The sequence below is a fragment of the Perissodus microlepis genome, chromosome 15 (assembly GCF_051167445.1).
Source record: "Perissodus microlepis isolate ML-2025 ecotype Zambia chromosome 15, ASM5116744v1, whole genome shotgun sequence".
NCBI lineage: Eukaryota > Metazoa > Chordata > Actinopteri > Cichliformes > Cichlidae > Perissodus > Perissodus microlepis.
In genome coordinates this window covers 35,898,372-35,916,988 of record NC_140475.1, presented here as the reverse complement: position 1 = coordinate 35,916,988, position 18,617 = coordinate 35,898,372, and the positions used below count along the sequence as shown (strand labels likewise).

The 18,617-nt window shown below is 42.9% G+C and overlaps 1 protein-coding gene across 1 annotated transcript; it reads right to left on the bottom strand.

Moving 5' to 3' along the window:
* Nucleotides 1-276: 276 nt before the first annotated feature.
* Nucleotides 277-1,914, bottom strand: LOC146372588 (uncharacterized). The gene is made up of 2 exons (XM_084954365.1): nucleotides 1,661-1,914; nucleotides 277-948 (listed from the first exon to the last, which is right to left on the bottom strand). Exons 1-2 carry the CDS (start codon nucleotides 1,731-1,733, stop codon nucleotides 341-343), a joined length of 681 nt encoding a protein of 226 aa, XP_084810491.1. The 5' UTR covers nucleotides 1,734-1,914; the 3' UTR covers nucleotides 277-340.
* Between the last annotated feature and the right edge of the window lie 16,703 nt (nucleotides 1,915-18,617).

Sequence of the window (18,617 nt, the reverse complement as noted above, 5' to 3'; positions counted from 1 at the left end):
CGTTCACGCTGCTCTGAAGACCCTCAGTTGTCTTTGGATCAAATAACACCAAATGAGAGTGAATCACTTCAGAAACACTCCTGGTTATTGTGAGCAAACGTCATAACAAGATGAATATATTTACCATTTTACTGAGGGAAAATCTTCTGTGTGGTGTTTCTTCGCAGCGTGACTCTTTTTCCTGACTTTTAGAAACAAGAGGCAGAAAAGAAAGAATAAAAGTTAAAACCTCGACAATTTTCAAATATTTTAGGACATTATTTTAGAAACAACCTTAAGCACTATTTACTACTTACCACTTTGTTCAGGCTTGCTGACGTTCGACATGCTTCACTGTATATTATAATCTCAAGCGCTTCCTTGCTTGAGTCGGGCTCCGGATGCTGCTCTCTTCCTCCGCCTTCCTCTTAGCACGCTTTGCCGACATATTTAGAAAACGGCAGAGCACCGAAATGAGAACTCTGCCGTCCGCGCTGTAGTCTGTTATTCTCCAGCGGTTCTTCATCTCAGTGTCCTCTGTTCGGTAAACAGTGGAGATGACTCTTGTGATGGGGAGGCCGTCGACAGTCAGGGTGCGGACACAGTTCCTCCGATCTGCCTTCAGCACAGCAAGATCTGCTTTCTCTGGAAGAACTGGAGTCAGGAAGCGTGGATGAGAGCTGGAGCCCGCAGGCGGCAGCATCATGCCAGCTGGTGAGTCCGTAGGAGGAGAAGGAGTGGTGTTCTCTCTCTGGCTCTGCCTCACATCGACAAATGGTGTCGTCACCAGGTCCCGGTGGAACCATCCTTTAAAAGGTATGTAAGGAAAGTCCTTGGACCCAGTCACCAGGTTATGGTAAAGAGTGAGGACCAGGTGGGACATGGAGTTCAGATGGCTCCTGCTCAGTTCACGGTTCCTCAAGTTAATGAGGACCATCTGAGGTGCAGTGACTGGACTCACCAGATCAGCTACGAGAAAGCAAAGCGTGGGTCTACGTTAATCATGTGATCACACAAATTAAAGCCTGAATTTAAATTGTGCAGACATGGCTTTACATCATCATAAGCTCTTCCACACACAAACAGTAAGAAGCTCCCAGCAGAACTCATTGTTTATGAAAGCCTTCACATTTTTCACCTGGTAAAAGTTTTCATGTTGTGTAAGGCTGCATGGACTTTCACTGAGGTTTTAATACGCATTCACATTAAGGAGTAATATCTTCATATTAGTTGAGCATCGATATTTTGAGAATAAAGCAGCTACATTTAGGTGAGAAACCTCCCACCTCCTTATTGCAGGCACACACTGTTTCAATCTCAAACTCATCCAGCGACTCTGTGAACTTTTAAAACTCCATTCTCCAGCTTTACACATTCACAATCTATGAAACTTTCACGTATAACTCAGCGCCAGCAGCCCAAACATGTCAACTCAAACCCTCTACATGCAAAAACGGCCCGCGCGCTGACGTCAGCGTCCTCCAATGCCTTAGCAATTAAAAAAAAACATGGCGCCATCTTTATAGTGTACTGGCACACGTTAAAATTGATGTTACTCAAGTATGAAACATCTCATCCTAAATGTTAACACTCATGAAGTCCTACTTCCAAACAATAAAAGTCAAAAATCTAAGTTGTATTTGTTTGCTAGCACTCTGACATATTAGCCTGCTGTACTCACCATAGCGTTGATCTATCACCTCCTCAATGAAAAGGGAGAGCAGGTGCATCTCGCGACTGAAGTTTGAAGTCATTTTGCAAATCCTTCTTGAAGATTTTCAAACGTTAGCTGTAGTTTGAAAAATCCGAGTTTTCACAGCACTAGTGGGAAAAAGCTCCTGTTTGCGCTCAAACGTGAAACCCGAATTCCCATTTTGCCTCCTGCTTTTATACCTGCACTCAAACACGTCATCATCACCATGACACCCAGTGTCACCGAAAATCAATTGTATATATTTAAAATAAAGTTCGTCTAATTATCATAGTTTTTAAAAATATATATATATTTCTCATTTTATTTTACTGTTTTATTCATCCTTTTCAAAAAATATATTGCCAAACTTTGTCGTTTTAATTCTTTAAAAAATCATTAATTCACCAGTTTACAAAAATGAAGATCGATATCTGAAATTTAAATGAATACATAAATAATTACAATTGATAATGGATTTTTAGCGTTAAAGAATAGTTTTTCAATGCGCTTTAAATGTTATCAGAGCCGATGTTGTGCCAAAAAGTGATCGCAGTCCAAAAAGTGATTTACGGTATTGAAACGTTTGTTTGTGTCATGACATTTGTAAACAGTTGATGTTTAAGGTGCAGTTCATGTGGAAGCCAGAGGAGGGTGGTGTTGTGCGCATAATACAAAGTGATGGCGAAACCTAAAAGACGGTGTCATGTCTGCTCCCTGAAGCAATCTCATAACAGTTTCAATCTATTTCAAGCCAGTTAGCACATTTCTGTTATGAAGTGCAATCATTTTTTGGCAGTAAACTTTTAAATCCTTTTATTATGAATATCACATTCTCAGACTTTCAAGAGAGACCAGACCAATAGGGCAGCAGAAATCACAAAAATAAATAAATAAATAACAGTTTTATAAAGATTAAAACAGTAAAAAAAAAAAAAAGACTGGAATGATTATGATGTATAACACAGAATATGTACAATAACAGAGTTATAAACACACCTAGAAAACACGTGATACTTTTATTTCATCTATAACCTCTGTGCAAATTTTGTTGACTGCAAAGTGTTTATGAATATGTTTTTAAAAGCTGGTTATCTGACTGTCAGTTAATAGCAATTAAAAAGAAAGCTGATTCTTATTATTCCTAAATGGAAAAAGTCCATTATGAATTTTTGTTATGAATTTCATTTATCAATCCACCTCCTCACTGCTCTTTCCCGGTGCAGCAGCCAGAGCTGGATCAAGCAGCCAGATGGCTTCTGGAGGAAGACTAACTGCAACAAAGGGTCTCTGGGAGGCTGCTCGGGCACAGCAGCTGAAAAATCAAAGATGAAATAAAAACTGGACCTGATCATGGTGCTGGATGAGACAAAAAGTCTAGATGATAAACCAGTGTATGAATTAGTAACACTGATTATGATGATCATGTTTAGGTGGAAACTAGCAAGCTAACTTCCTGCTAACCTCTAACTCAGTTAAATTGAATAAACTCTGTTTTCATGGATGCCTGGATGTTAAACTTAGTTGTTAAACCTGGTAAAGCAGCAACACTGATCATTTTATTAAAGATGAAAGAAGTTAGACCGTTTTTAGCTCTCAGTGATCCCTCAGTGTTCATTTGACTTTGGGACCTGAAATATGGCAGCTTTTCACTTACACATTTTTGAACCACTCATTCATAGAAATAGTTTCCAGTCAAAGATCTGGACAGATCCACCAAGTTCACAGTAGTTTTACAATTTTCTGCAGCGCAGAAAAAAAACCCCTGAAAACATCACACCTCTGAAGTAACACATTGTGATTCATGTACAAACAACCAGTGTTGGTCAAGTGACTTGAAAAAAGTAATCAGTAACTAATTACTGATTACTTCCCAAAAAAAGTAATCCCGTTACTTTACTGATTACTTATTTTCAAAAGTATTTAATTACTTAGTTACTTAGTTACTTTTTAAAAACACGATTTACAACCTGAATAGGTGATAAGACGATAGATCTTTCAGCCCAGTCCTACTTTTTCTACATAATCCATCATACAAAATGTAATCAAATGGAAAAGTCTCTTTTTAAAACTTGTTTTATTAGTTTTAACCTTTTAACTATATGCATCAAGCAAAAATTTAATTATATGCAACATTCTCTGACTGGAAGAAAATTGTTTAACATTTAAACCTATTTTCTGCACATTCCAGCACATAAAATAAAATATTTTTTGTGTTTACACTCACGCTTTCAAATAGATGCAAGTAAAACACAGCAGAAAATAAATAAAGTCAAAGACTAGCGGTCCTTTTGCTCTATTTTCACCTGTAAAGCAGGAGTAGGATAGGCGGAGGTTTACCCTGCTGCAGGTTTGCCGCAGCGGTCAGTTGAAGAATCCGCGAGTTTCTCTGTGAATTTCCCATTACGTGGTAGCGCACTCGGTGCTTGCTTGGATGGAAGTTTAGGGGGTTTTTTTCGCTGTAAAAAGAAGTTTTCTTCCCACGCACAACGGACACTAATGTTTTTGTAACTTTTTATGGAATCAAACTCAAAGTAAGGTCAGTACTTCCACGCTTTAAACGCTGCACGCTCATACTCTCTCCCGCACTCGATATATTATCCATTGTTGATCTGCACACAGCTGTTGTCACAAACGTCGCACTCGCTTATGTCACTGTCATGAGACATTCTCGCAAAAAAAAATCACGGTTTTAGTAACGCAGCGTTCCTACGGGAGAGTAATGGTAATCTAATTACCGTTTTTGCAATAGTAATCCCTTACTTTACTCGTTACTTGAAAAAAGTAATCGGATTACTGCCCATGACAAAGCTGATTTTTATTATTCCTAAATGGAAAAAGTCCATTATGAATTTCATTTATCAATCCACCTCCTCACTGCTCTTTCCCGGTGCAGCAGCCAGAGCTGGATCAAGCAGCCAGATGGCTTCTGGTGTCATGAACTGGCTGTGTGGAGGCAGAAGAGGACCCAAACGCAAAACTCAGGGAGACGAAAAGCTGAACTCAAAATCACTGCTTTATTGCAGGCTTCACAAAGAAACAGAACTAAACTGGGAATGCTAACAGAAGACCGAGGGAACACAGAAAGACACACAGGTTCGGGGAGGAGACATGGACGACGCGACACTGAACTGAGGGAGACATGCACATAAATACACAGAGGGTTAACGAGGGAAGTGGGAGCACACGGGGAACACAGCTGACACAGATAATTGTAACGAGACAGGGCAGGAGTGAACACAACATGACGCATACTGACGAGAGACTGTCAAAGTAAAACAGGAAGTACACAGAGGTTCAGACAGGAGGAGAGAGAGCACGGGGAGAACACAGACATAACGGGCTGGGGAAAACATGGAATAAAACACAAGGAGAGACGAGGGCTCAAATACACAGAGGGGCACACAGGGGGTAAGAGTCACAAGGGGAAAACACATAAGGAACAACATAACAGGGCAACCCAGGAAGCATGGCCTAAATAAGGAACAAAATACAAAAATACATGAAAACTAAGAATACTGGGCCAACATGGCCCAGGACCATGACATCTGGAGGAAGACTAACTGCAACAAAGGGTCTCTGGGAGGCTGCTCAGGCACAGCAGCTGAAAAATCAAAGATGAAATAAAAACTGGACCTGATCATGGTGCTGGATGAGACAAAAAGTCTAGATGATAAACCAGTGTATGAATTAGTAACACTGATTATGATGATCATGTTTAGGTGGAAACTAGCGAGCTAACTTCCTGCTAACCTCTAACTCAGTTAAATTGAATAAACTCTGTTTTCATGGATGCCTGGATGTTAAACTTAGTTGTTAAACCTGGTAAAGCAGCAACACTGATCATTTTATTAAAGATGAAAGAAGTTAGACCGTTTTTAGCTCTCAGTGATCCCTCAGTGTTCATTTGACTTTGGGACCTGAAATATGGCAGCTTTTCACTTACACATTTTTGAACCACTCATTCATAGAAATAGTTTCCAGTCAAAGATCTGGACAGATCCACCAAGTTCACAGTAGTTTTACAATTTTCTGCAGCGCAGAAAAAAACCCCTGAAAACATCACACCTCTGAAGTAACACATTGTGATTCATGTACAAACAACACACAATTATTGTAGATTCTTCAAAGCCTCCTTATATTCAACACTTGGGTAGGTGGTGTTATACATGCCCTCACAGCACCGGCACATCAATCATCCTATTTTCACCTTGTCACCTTCATTAAGCTGCTCTCTTTCTACAGAAGGCCCACCGCATGCATGGGGGGGAGGGGGGGGGGATACCGTGGGCCAGGGCTGTGGCATCTAATGTCTGGTTGTCAGTGTCCTTTGGAAAAGCAAGTGATTGTCCTAAAATCAGATGTCCCAGCAGACTGATCTAGTTTGCCATGCTGGCAAAAGACCAATACACCAAGACAAACAGCCATTTATGCTTTTTACACAGACAGCCCATTTAACCAGGGAACTTGACACAATGTATTTTTTTTCTATCCTCTGTTAAATAATTCTTGTAGAATTATTTAACTAGAAGAATTGTTGTACCACACATTAAAGTTTCAAATCAGCGAAAAAGCAATCGTGCCAAAGAAATGTCATGTTTGTTTAAGATGACTGCAATTATGGTATTAACAGAAAACACACATCTCTGTCTCTTTTCTTTTCAGAATCAGAATCAGAATCAGAAAGGGTTTTATTGCCAAATGTTGAGCAGGTTTACAACATTAGGAAATTGCTGCGGTGCTTCAGTGCAAACATACTGTCATAAATTACGCTTAAATAGACATGAAAATAAAAATAAGAATAAGAATTAAAAGTGCTAAGTAGATAGATATATACATGATATATACATGAGTGCAGGTGGTGATCAGTGCCAAACATGGAATGATGCAGTGAACACAGCGTAGGGTCATGTGTTAGTGGTGGGAACAGTCATATGGTTATTGTTCATGTGTCCAACAGCAGAGGGGAAGAAACTGTTCTTATGGCGAGAGGTTCTGGTGCGAATGGACCGGAGCCTCCTGCCTGAGGGGAGCAGGTCAAACAGACTGTGTCCAGGGTGAGAAGGGTCAGCTGAGATCCGAGCTGCACGCCCCAGTGTCCTGGAGGTGTACAGGTCCTGCAGAGATGGGAGTCTGCAGCCAATCACCTTCTCAGCAGAGCGCACACCACGCTGCAGTCTCTGTTTGTCCCTGATAGAGGCTCCAGCGTACCACACGGTGATGGAGGAGGTGAGGATGGACTCGATGATTGCAGTGTAGAATTGCATCATCGTCCGTGTTGGCAGGTTGAATTTCTTCAGCTGCCTCAGGAAGTACATCCTCTGCTGGGCTTTCTTAATGACGGAGGTGATGGTGGGCTCCCACTTCAGGTCCTGGGTGATGGTGGTACCCAGGAAGCGGAATGAGTCCACAGAGGTGATGGGGGTGTCAGTCAGGATGATGGGGGGGAGTGGAGCTGTGTGCTTCCTGAAGTCCACAATAATCTCCACTGTCTTCTGGGCATTCAGCACCAGGTTGTTGTGGCTGCACCAGGACACCAGACGTTCAACCTCCCTCCTGTAGGCAGACTCATCCCCGTCCGAGATGAGTCCAATAACGGTGGTGTCATCTGCAAACTTGATTAGCTTGACAGACTGGTGGGTGGAGGTGCAGCAGTTGGTATACAGGGAGAAGAGCAGAGGAGAAAGAACACAGCCCTGAGGGGAGCCGGTGCTGATGGTCCGGGAGTCCGAGACATTCTTTCCCAGCCTCACATGCTGCTTCCTGTCCGTCAGGAAGTCAGTGATCCACCGGCAGATGGGATCAGGCACATTCATCTGGGAAAGCTTGCCTTGGAGATGGTCTGGAAGGATGGTGTTGAACGCAGAGCTGAAGTCCACAAACAGGATCCTGGCGTAGGTTCCTGGGGAGTCCAGATGCTGCAGGATGAAGTGTAGAGCCATGTTGATGGCGTCATCTACAGACCTGTTGGCTCTGTATGCAAACTGCAGGGGGTCCAGGAGGGGGGCCGTGAGGGTCTTGAGATAGGAGAGAACCAGGCGCTCAAATGACTTCATGACCACAGGTGTCAGAGCCACAGGTCTGTAGTCATTTAGCCCAGTGATCCTAGGTTTCTTGGGGACAGGGATTATGGTAGAGGACTTGAAGCAGGCAGGCACATGACATGCCTGCAGTGAGGAGTTGAAAATGCCAGAAAACACTGGGGCCAGCTCGTTTGCACAGTGTCTGAGGGTGGCAGGAGACGCACCGTCTGAGCTTTTCGAGCATTCAGACTCTTAAACTGCTTCCTCACACCTGCTTCATGAATATGAAGAGTTGTGGTGGGAGGAGGTGGTGTGAAATCCTCTTTTGTGTGGGGTGAGGAGGGGGGTGTTGTAGGTGAAGTGTTTGAAGGTGGTGATGGCTCTATGGAGGGGGGAGAGGTGGGGGAATGAGTGTCCAAAGTGTCTCTATTGTTGGGGCCGTTGGAGGTGTGAAGGCTGCCTGATGGCTCGTCAAAACGGCAGTAAAAGTCGTTAAGGGTGTTGGCCAAGAGCAAGTCATCAGTGGAGTGGGGGGTTTTAGGCTTGTAGTTGGTGATATTCCTAAAACCTTTCCACACAGAGGCCGAGTCATTCTCTGAGATCTGCTGCTGCATCTTCTCAGAGTGCTGGTGTTTAGCAATGTCCACTTCTTTAGTGAACCTGTACTTGGCCTCTCTGTAGCAGTCCCTGTCTCCGCTTCTGAACGCCTTTCTCTTTTCCAGCCACAGCTTTTTGAGTTTAGGAGTAAACCAGGGTTTGTCATTGTTATAACTCACCCTGGTGCGTGATGGCACAATGCTGTCCTCACAGAAGTGGATATAGGAGGTGACAGTGTCCGTAAACTCGTCCAAGCTGTTAGAAGCAGCCTTCATTGTGTCCCAGTCTGTAGACTCCAAACACGTGCGAAGCTCCTCCACAGCCTCGTTGCTCCACAGTTTTTTGGTCCTCACGACAGGTTTGGAGAGCTTCAGCCTCTGTCTGTACGCGGGGATTAGGTGGATCATGACGTGGTCAGAAAGTCTGAGTGAAGCGCGGGGCACCGCACGATAGGCCCCGCTGATCGTGCTGTAACAGTGGTCTAATGTCCTCTCCTCTCTGCTCGGGCATTTAATATACTGCTTGTATTTGGGAAGCTCATGGCTCAGATTGGCTTTGTTAAAGTCCCCAAGAGCAATGATGAGAGAGTCCGGGAATGTCCGCTCCATGTGCAGTATCTGCTCCGCGAGTGCGCACTGAGCTGCCTGCGCATCCGCATCTGGCGGGATGTAAACAGCGGCCAGGATGAATGAAGCAAACTCCCGCGGAGAATAAAACGGTTTGCAGTGAATAAAAAGGTATTCCAGAGAGGAAGAGCAGTGCTGAGCAATCACTGTTACATCTGTGCACCAGCCACTATTAATGTAGAAGCAGACACCTCCACCTTTGGTCTTACCAGAGAGAGAGGCCTGCCGGTCCGCGCACAGCAGATGAAAGCCCTCCAGCTTGAGCGCGCTGTCCGGGATGTCCTCACAGAGCCACGACTCCGTAAAACATAAGACACAGGAGGAGGCAAAGTCTCTGTTCATGCTTCTCATCAGGGCCAGCGCGTCTATCTTATTCCTGAGTGAGCGTACATTGGAAAGGAAGATCCCAGGAAGAGCAGTTCGCAGTCCGCGTCTCCTCAGACGCACGAGTGCGCCGGTGTTCCAGATCTACTGGCGTTTAGATCAACTGGCGTTGGTCGAACAGATGTGTGGCAGTCTTGCGTTTCAGGAGCTGCTACCGACAAGCCAGCAAAAAAACCGCCAAATGTGTCATCTGTGACACTTGTGAGGTTATCTCAAACACACTCCGTCAGTCTTGATGCTGTTGAACAACAAAATGTTTAAAAATGTGGCGAGTTTACCTGGTGATATCCTCATGCGCGATGCGATCGCGAAAACAGCAAACAATTAACACCACGCCGATGTTGTTCACAGGACAGCAAGAGTAAACGATCGGGAGACTCTTGTCGTCGTTATCGTTCCCCTCGCACGTTTTATTTCTCCGGTTTCAGCGTTTTTGCTTCACAACTAAAGCGAGCAGTTTACTTTGTGCACTAACATGGACTTGAGTCAACCAGCGCCACCTCTGGCCAAGTGCCACAGCCTACAGCCAGATCAACTTGTGACACACATCTGCAGCACGTTTGAATTCGTTTCATGCACAACACATTTGTACCTTTCAATTGTGTCTGTCTGTGCGTCATGCAAATAAACCTTTGAAAAGAATGAAATGATATCATATATTTCTTATTGGCCTACATTTGTACAACATTCCAAATTATATATACAAAGTCATAGAAATCACCACTCCAATTGGTCATCATGATTTTAATATTCTCTTTTCCCATAACAATGAAATACGCCTTGGACAAATATAACACATCAATATTTCATTAGTGTTGTCACATCACATCCTGTAAGCAGAGTCTATCTGTGTCTTTTCTCTGGAAATGAATATTTCCAGCCAATATAGGCAATCCATCAACATGGCTGGAGAGTTGGTAGTTATATACAAGTCTGTATAAGTGTGGTTAATCTAATGAACATTTGTAAGGAGATGGCAGTTACTGTGAATTCACAGCAGTTACACAGTGATTAGTAATGAACAGAGCCAGTGAGAGTGAGTGGATTTAAGAAAGTCAGTGACTCAGGTGTGTCGATTGGTTTGTCATCTGTTTTTGAGACTGGAGGGGACGTAGAAATCTTTTGTTTTAAATCTTAGTTAGGAAGATTCCTGTTTTAAAACAAGCATTTTGTGTGAGAAATGCAAGAAGTACACCTGCAGAAAGCACACAGTTACATTCTGTCCATCACGTGGACAAAATCGAAAATGTTGAGCATTGAAAAACTGAGAACGTTGGGCAAGTTCAAAAGAAAAGTGTGTGTGTGTGTGTGTGTATAAGAACGAAAAACCTTTACCAAATGGGTCCTAAAATAGTTATGGAAAGTCTAACTGTTGTATGTCTGTGTTCTACATGTTTATCTGATGGAAAATAAAGTTGCTATTGTTTTATTGCAGTTTCTTGACAATTCTGAGTGGATTTACACAGTACGGGTCAAAATGACCCGCAACAAAATCAATGTCACCTTTTTGTTTGTCAACATAATACAAGGGTTAATTTCCAAAACTTCCATATGATCTTCAATTTGTAGCAGATACACTATCACATAGCAGCTGGAGCAGTCTCCAATGGAGGTCAGTCCACTGCTGCCACCTGTGGCCAAATACCATAGCCTACTACTAGATTAACTTGTGACACATCTGCACCTGCTGCTATGATCACATTGAGTAGAGGCTGAGTGGCTACACTTACCCCTGGTACATCCAGATCTACCCACAAACATGTTGAAAGATGCAATCCCAGCAATGTGGATTGTCAACACTAAAAACAATCAGTAAGCAAAGACAACAGGGATCAATTTTTTCTGTTTATTTAGCAACCACAACATTTGTAGTCGCCTTCTGCAGAGGGGAAGTCCACACACACTGTGTGGTACCACTTCCCACAGAAGGTGCATTCAATCTGCAAGAAAAATTAGATTGTCAGAGTCATTCATCTGAAGTCAGGCTCTTGAGTAAAGCAACTAAACATGTTACAGTGTGCAGATACTGCATATTTCTGTGCAACAGTCTTATCTGTGTATCACTTGATGTTTCCATGCGTCCTTTAGGTGCTCTAGTGTCTTTAGAGTGCAAAGGCATGCAGGTCACCTGAACTATAATTCCACTGTCGGTGCATCAAAGTGACATGTCACCCAGTGATGTTGAAGTAACCCAGTCAAGGTGCTTCCATCTGAGGTATTGATTTCGTTCTCTTACCCATGCTAACGACATGTGATGTTACAACACTGGTGAAATATTAGTGTGTCTATATTTGTTCACGAGGAGTCACGATTACGGTGACTATCAAAATCGTCGATGACTAATTTAATAGTCGACGCGTCATTTGAAGCTTTGTAAGATCACAAAAGACGCAGGAATAAGTAGTAGGATTTAAGAGTGTAATAACGGACTTTTAGTATTTTATTTTATTTATTCTGCAATGCTTCATTACTCACTAATGTTACAAATGTTGAAAGGTAAAAGTGTTCAATAAAATCCTAAATATTGCAAATTGCTGTAAGAAGTCAGTTCTTCTTTCGCTGCTTTAGGACACATCCCATTATATTGACTACTGTACACACACTACTTAATATTTAAGATACAAAAAATACTGGTTTCTGTGCATGCATCTGCAGTGAAGGTGTGTGTTGTTTTGCCATGCAGCTTTTACTTACTTAGGCGCAATCAAGCACTCTTCTTCATTTTGCCTACCATGAAGTCAAGCCAAAAAAACAAGAAAAGAAAACGATTTTTCTGGTATCTGAAGTATAACAGTTCCCTGAACTACCTCTGATAGTGTCCTCATCATCATAATATTCCCTTTATTTATGATTAGTTATCTTTATCTTCAGAGGTGTGGGTGACAGTTTTAGTGTTTGCTTTAAAAAATAAAAAACAACAAAAACTCAAAACAAAAACTTGAAATATATATATTCTATATACATATATAGAGATGCTCACTCCTGATTGGACACTGAGCTGCACCACCTTCTCCTTCACTCCTCCACCTTGCTGTCCTCTGTGCTCTCTCTCCTCCAACTCCAGGGAGTCTGAGCACCAAACCTGTGGACTGTTAGTCTGCAGATAAGAAGGAAAACACACAGAATTCTCATGTTTGCCATTTTTCATACCGTATTATTATCGTATATTAGTTTACCAGTCCAACAGATTTATTTTCCCAAATGGATCATTACAGCTTTTGCCACACTGGTCCACTTGATTGTCAAAGTGTATTAGCTCTTTATTATTTCTTTCTTTTCTTTGAAATGATTACAATCAGAACGGACAGGACTGGGGGATGGGAAAGAGAAAGATGAAGAAACGAGAAGTTGGGAAGATGCTCAACAGAAGGAGATGGAAAGCAAAAAAAAATAGGAGAAGAGAGAGAAGACACTAAAAATCTGTTTGATCACCTGCTGGAAAAATAAAAACAAGCAAAAAGAGAAAAACACAGTAGCGAAACCACAGCAAAAACCAACATAAGCACAAGTTATAGTAAATAATAAATATCTCCACATCCCGGAAGGGTCCTGATCGAGCCACAGGGGCCATAAACTGACAGTTTATTTATAACTAGAAATAATAAAGCAGTTGACGTGTTTCAGGCTGTGACTTTTAGTATCTGTTGGTACTTCATCACTTTGAATAAGTGTAAGTCAACACCAGGCCGCACTTTCAGTCTTTCCATTAAACAAATGAACAAGAATCCATTGTTTTCACCATTAAACAATAAAATATGCTTCTTGACGCCTTGATGCAGGTGCCCACCTACGACCTGGTTTATTAATACTAAGCTAAAGAGGAAAGCAACTCACTGTAGTTCTCACAGCTCAGGACAAGCAGACACCTGATGTTGAGTGACTGAATGGAACTAAAACAAGAATTCATAATTATGTTTGTCTGCCATGAACACGTGATGATAAAACTCTGCATATGCAGTCAGGAGACTGATGACCTGTGAAATGAGCTGTTAGAAATGTGCAGATATGTGTAAACATTGATCAGCATTTAACATCCAGGATGGAGCAAAACTTCTGACCTGCATGTATGAGAACCTTTAATCACATCATCTTTGTAGTGAAATAGCTGATGACTCATTAAACGTTTCCATGTAATTTATCCACAGTGAAAAATATTCACTTTGCTGGATCTGAAAATCACGTGTTCATTTCATTAGACACTAGCAATACTATTAAACTGGACCTTATCATTATCATATAGCACTAAATGTGAAACTGTGTCATATAACAATCTATATATGTAATATGTGTTTGCCTGAATCTTCCAGCACAAACAGAAAGAGGAGCTGTTGTCTGAGTATCAACGCAAGTACACACCAGAAATCGTTCAGTAAAGACAAATTTAATAAATGAAAGCTGGTGAGAGGGCCTTTGATGTTTCTCTTTGGATCATCCTTCCATCCATTTCTTCAGCTTATCCAATTCAAGATTGGAGCCATCCCAGCTGTTATGGGGCCAGAGGCGGGGGTACAACCTGGACAGGTCAGTCTAACACAGAGAAACAGACAACCATTCACACTCACATTCAACCTAACTGCATCTCTCTGGACTGTGGGATGAAGCTGGAGTACCTGGAGGGAACCACAAAGGCCCGAGGACTGTCTTGCTCTCAGGTGACGGCCGTTCACGCTGCTCTGAACACTCTCAGTTGTCTTTGGATCAGCCTGTTGTTTGTCTCCCAGTGTCGTTACTGCTCCTCTCCTTTCAAAGACAAACACCAAATAACACCAAATGAGAGTGAATCACTTCAGAACAACGTGAACACTCCTGGTTATTGTGAGCAAACGTCATAACAAGATGAATATATTTACCATTTTACTGAGGGAAAATCTTCTGTGTGGTGTTTCTTCTCATCTTGGCTCTTTTTCCTGACACCCCGTCAAGTCTGTAACGTAGCACAGCGTCTTAAAGGGACATGAACATCGCCAACCTGCACATGCCTTTTCTTTTTTTTTAAATACCGAATTTACCGACATGGGCAAAATGACGTCGATGAGAGTCATAAATTTCGGTAACGATAAATTTTTGATATATCGCCCAGCCCTAGCCCGACTATATCTAGCCGGTACCTCTCAACCTCACGCACTAACTCAGGCTCCTTCCCCACCAGAGAGGTGACATTCCATGTCCCTATTGCCAGTCTTGGCAGCCGGGGGTCGGTCCGCCAGGGCCTCCGCTCCTGGCCGCCACCCGGCACACAATGCACCCGACCCCTATGGCGCCTCCTGCGGGTGGTGGGCCTGCGGGAGGATGGGCCCATGTCTCCTCTTCGGGCCGTGCCCGGCCGGGCCCCATGGACTAAGGCCCGGCCACCAGAAGCTCGCCCTCGGGCACCCTCCCCGGGCCTGGCTCCAGGGCGGGGCCCCGGTAACCCTATCCCGGGCAGGGTAAACTGTTCCCTCGATATTCTTTTCATAAGGGTCTTCTGAATCGCTCTTTGTCTGGTCCCTCACCCAGGACTAATTTGCCATGGGAGACCCTACCAGGGGGCAAAAGCCCCCAGACAACATAGCCCCTGGGATCCCTGGGACACACAAACCCCTCCACCACGATAAGGCAGCGATTCAAGGAGGAGAAAATCCTGGATAAAGGATAATAATTAATAACATCATCAAAACAGACAAACCTGAAAGAATTGCTGATCAGAGCTGTGACAGAGTCACAGATTAGTTGGATGTATACTTATCTTTCACAATGAGAGCGTTTGCATAGACGTCTCTTCAGGTCTTTTTATTGTTTTCTTTCTGGAGAGGAAAGTGATGAGACTGATGAGGAAATACCAAATACAAAGACTGACAAAGGGAACTGAAAAAGTCTAACCAAAACCTATACTGGGGGAAAACTGTAGGAAACAGAACTACTGAGGCAAGGAAACACGAGGGGACGGAGACTAACACTCTGACAAGGGACAAAGGGAGACTGACACAATATTTACACACAGGAGGCTGATTATGGGAACTAAGGACACATAGAAACACAGCTGAACCGAATAAGAAATGAACAACAAGTCGAAACAAACTCTAATGACAGTTCAACAAGTTTCTAAACACAACAAATAACTATAAAATAAAAAACAACAAAAACTCAAAACAAAAACTTGAAATATATATATTCTATATACATATATAGAGATGCTCACTCCTGATTGGACACTGAGCTGCACCACCTTCTCCTTCACTCCTCCACCTTGCTGTCCTCTGTGCTCTCTCTCCTCCAACTCCAGGGAGTCTGAGCACCAAACCTGTGGACTGTTAGTCTGCAGATAAGAAGGAAAACACACAGAATTCTCATGTTTGCCATTTTTCATACCGTATTATTATCGTATATTAGTTTACCAGTCCAACAGATTTATTTTCCCAAATGGATCATTACAGCTTTTGCCACACTGGTCCACTTGATTGTCAAAGTGTATTAGCTCTTTATTATTTCTTTCTTTTCTTTGAAATGATTACAATCAGAACGGACAGGACTGGGGGATGGGAAAGAGAAAGATGAAGAAAAGAGAAGTTGGGAAGATGCTCAACAGAAGGAGATGGAAAGCAAAAAAAATAGGAGAAGAGAGAGAAGACACTAAAAATCTGTTTGATCACCTGCTGGAAAAATAAAAACAAGCAAAAAGAGAAAAACACAGTAGCGAAACCACAGCAAAAACCAACATAAGCACAAGTTATAGTAAATAATAAATATCTCCACATCCCAGAAGGGTCCTGATCGAGCCACAGGGGCCATAAACTGACAGTTTATTTATAACTAGAAATAATAAAGCAGTTGACGTGTTTCAGGCTGTGACTTTTAGTAGCTGTTGGTACTTCATCACTTTGAATAAGTGTAAGTCAACACCAGGCCGCACTTTCAGTCTTTCCATTAAACAAATGAACAAGAATCCATTGTTTTCACCATTAAACAATAAAATATGCTTCTTGACTCCTTGATGCAGGTGCCCACCTACGACCTGGTTTATTAATACTAAGCTAAAGAGGAAAGCAACTCACTGTAGTTCTCACAGCTCAGGACAAGCAGACACCTGATGTTGAGTGACTGAATGGAACTAAAACAAGAATTCATAATTATGTTTGTCTGCCATGAACACGTGATGATAAAACTCTGCATATGCAGTCAGGAGACTGATGACCTGTGAAATGAGCTGTTAGAAATGTGCAGATATGTGTAAACATTGATCAGCATTTAACATCCAGGATGGAGCAAAACTTCTGACCTGCATGTATGAGAACCTTTAATCACATCATCTTTGTAGTGAAATAGCTGATGACTCATTAAACGTTTCCATGTAATTTATCCACAGTGAAAAATATTCACTTTGCTGGATCTGAAAATCACGTGTTCATTTCATTAGACACTAGCAATACTATTAAACTGGACCTTATCATTATCATATAGCACTAAATGTGAAACTGTGTCATATAACAATCTATATATGTAATATGTGTTTGCCTGAATCTTCCAGCACAAACAGAAAGAGGAGCTGTTGTCTGAGTATCAACGCAAGTACACACCAGAAATCGTTCAGTAAAGACAAATTTAATAAATGAAAGCTGGTGAGAGGGCCTTTGATGTTTCTCTTTGGATCATCCTTCCATCCATTTCTTCAGCTTATCCAATTCAAGATTGGAGCCATCCCAGCTGTTATGGGGCCAGAGGCGGGGGTACAACCTGGACAGGTCAGTCTAACACAGAGAAACAGACAACCATTCACACTCACATTCAACCTAACTGCATCTCTCTGGACTGTGGGATGAAGCTGGAGTACCTGGAGGGAACCACAAAGGCCCGAGGACTGTCTTGCTCTCAGGTGACGGCCGTTCACGCTGCTCTGAACACTCTCAGTTGTCTTTGGATCAGCCTGTTGTTTGTCTCCCAGTGTCGTTACTGCTCCTCTCCTTTCAAAGACAAACACCAAATAACACCAAATGAGAGTGAATCACTTCAGAACAACGTGAACACTCCTGGTTATTGTGAGCAAACGTCATAACAAGATGAATATATTTACCATTTTACTGAGGGAAAATCTTCTGTGTGGTGTTTCTTCTCATCTTGGCTCTTTTTCCTGACACCCCGTCAAGTCTGTAACGTAGCACAGCGTCTTAAAGGGACATGAACATCGCCAACCTGCACATGCCTTTTCTTTTTTTTTAAATACCGAATTTACCGACATGGGCAAAATGACGTCGATGAGAGTCATAAATTTCGGTAACGATAAATTTTTGATATATCGCCCAGCCCTAGCCCGACTATATCTAGCCGGTACCTCTCAACCTCACGCACTAACTCAGGCTCCTTCCCCACCAGAGAGGTGACATTCCATGTCCCTATTGCCAGTCTTGGCAGCCGGGGGTCGGTCCGCCAGGGCCTCCGCTCCTGGCCGCCACCCGGCACACAATGCACCCGACCCCTATGGCGCCTCCTGCGGGTGGTGGGCCTGCGGGAGGATGGGCCCATGTCTCCTCTTCGGGCCGTGCCCGGCCGGGCCCCATGGACTAAGGCCCGGCCACCAGAAGCTCGCCCTCGGGCACCCTCCCCGGGCCTGGCTCCAGGGCGGGGCCCCGGTAACCCTATCCCGGGCAGGGTAAACTGTTCCCTCGATATTCTTTTCATAAGGGTCTTCTGAATCGCTCTTTGTCTGGTCCCTCACCCAGGACTAATTTGCCATGGGAGACCCTACCAGGGGGCAAAAGCCCCCAGACAACATAGCCCCTGGGATCCCTGGGACACACAAACCCCTCCACCACGATAAGGCAGCGATTCAAGGAGGAGAAAATCCTGGATAAAGGATAATAATTAATAACATCATCAAAACAGACAAACCTGAAAGAATTGCTGATCAGAGCTGTGACAGAGTCACAGATTAGTTGGATGTATACTTATCTTTCACAATGAGAGCGTTTGCATAGACGTCTCTTCAGGTCTTTTTATTGTTTTCTTTCTGGAGAGGAAAGTGATGAGACTGATGAGGAAATACCAAATACAAAGACTGACAAAGGGAACTGAAAAAGTCTAACCAAAACCTATACTGGGGGAAAACTGTAGGAAACAGAACTACTGAGGCAAGGAAACACGAGGGGACGGAGACTAACACTCTGACAAGGGACAAAGGGAGACTGACACAATATTTACACACAGGAGGCTGATTATGGGAACTAAGGACACATAGAAACACAGCTGAACCGAATAAGAAATGAACAACAAGTCGAAACAAACTCTAATGACAGTTCAACAAGTTTCTAAACACAACAAATAACTATAAAATAAAAAACAACAAAA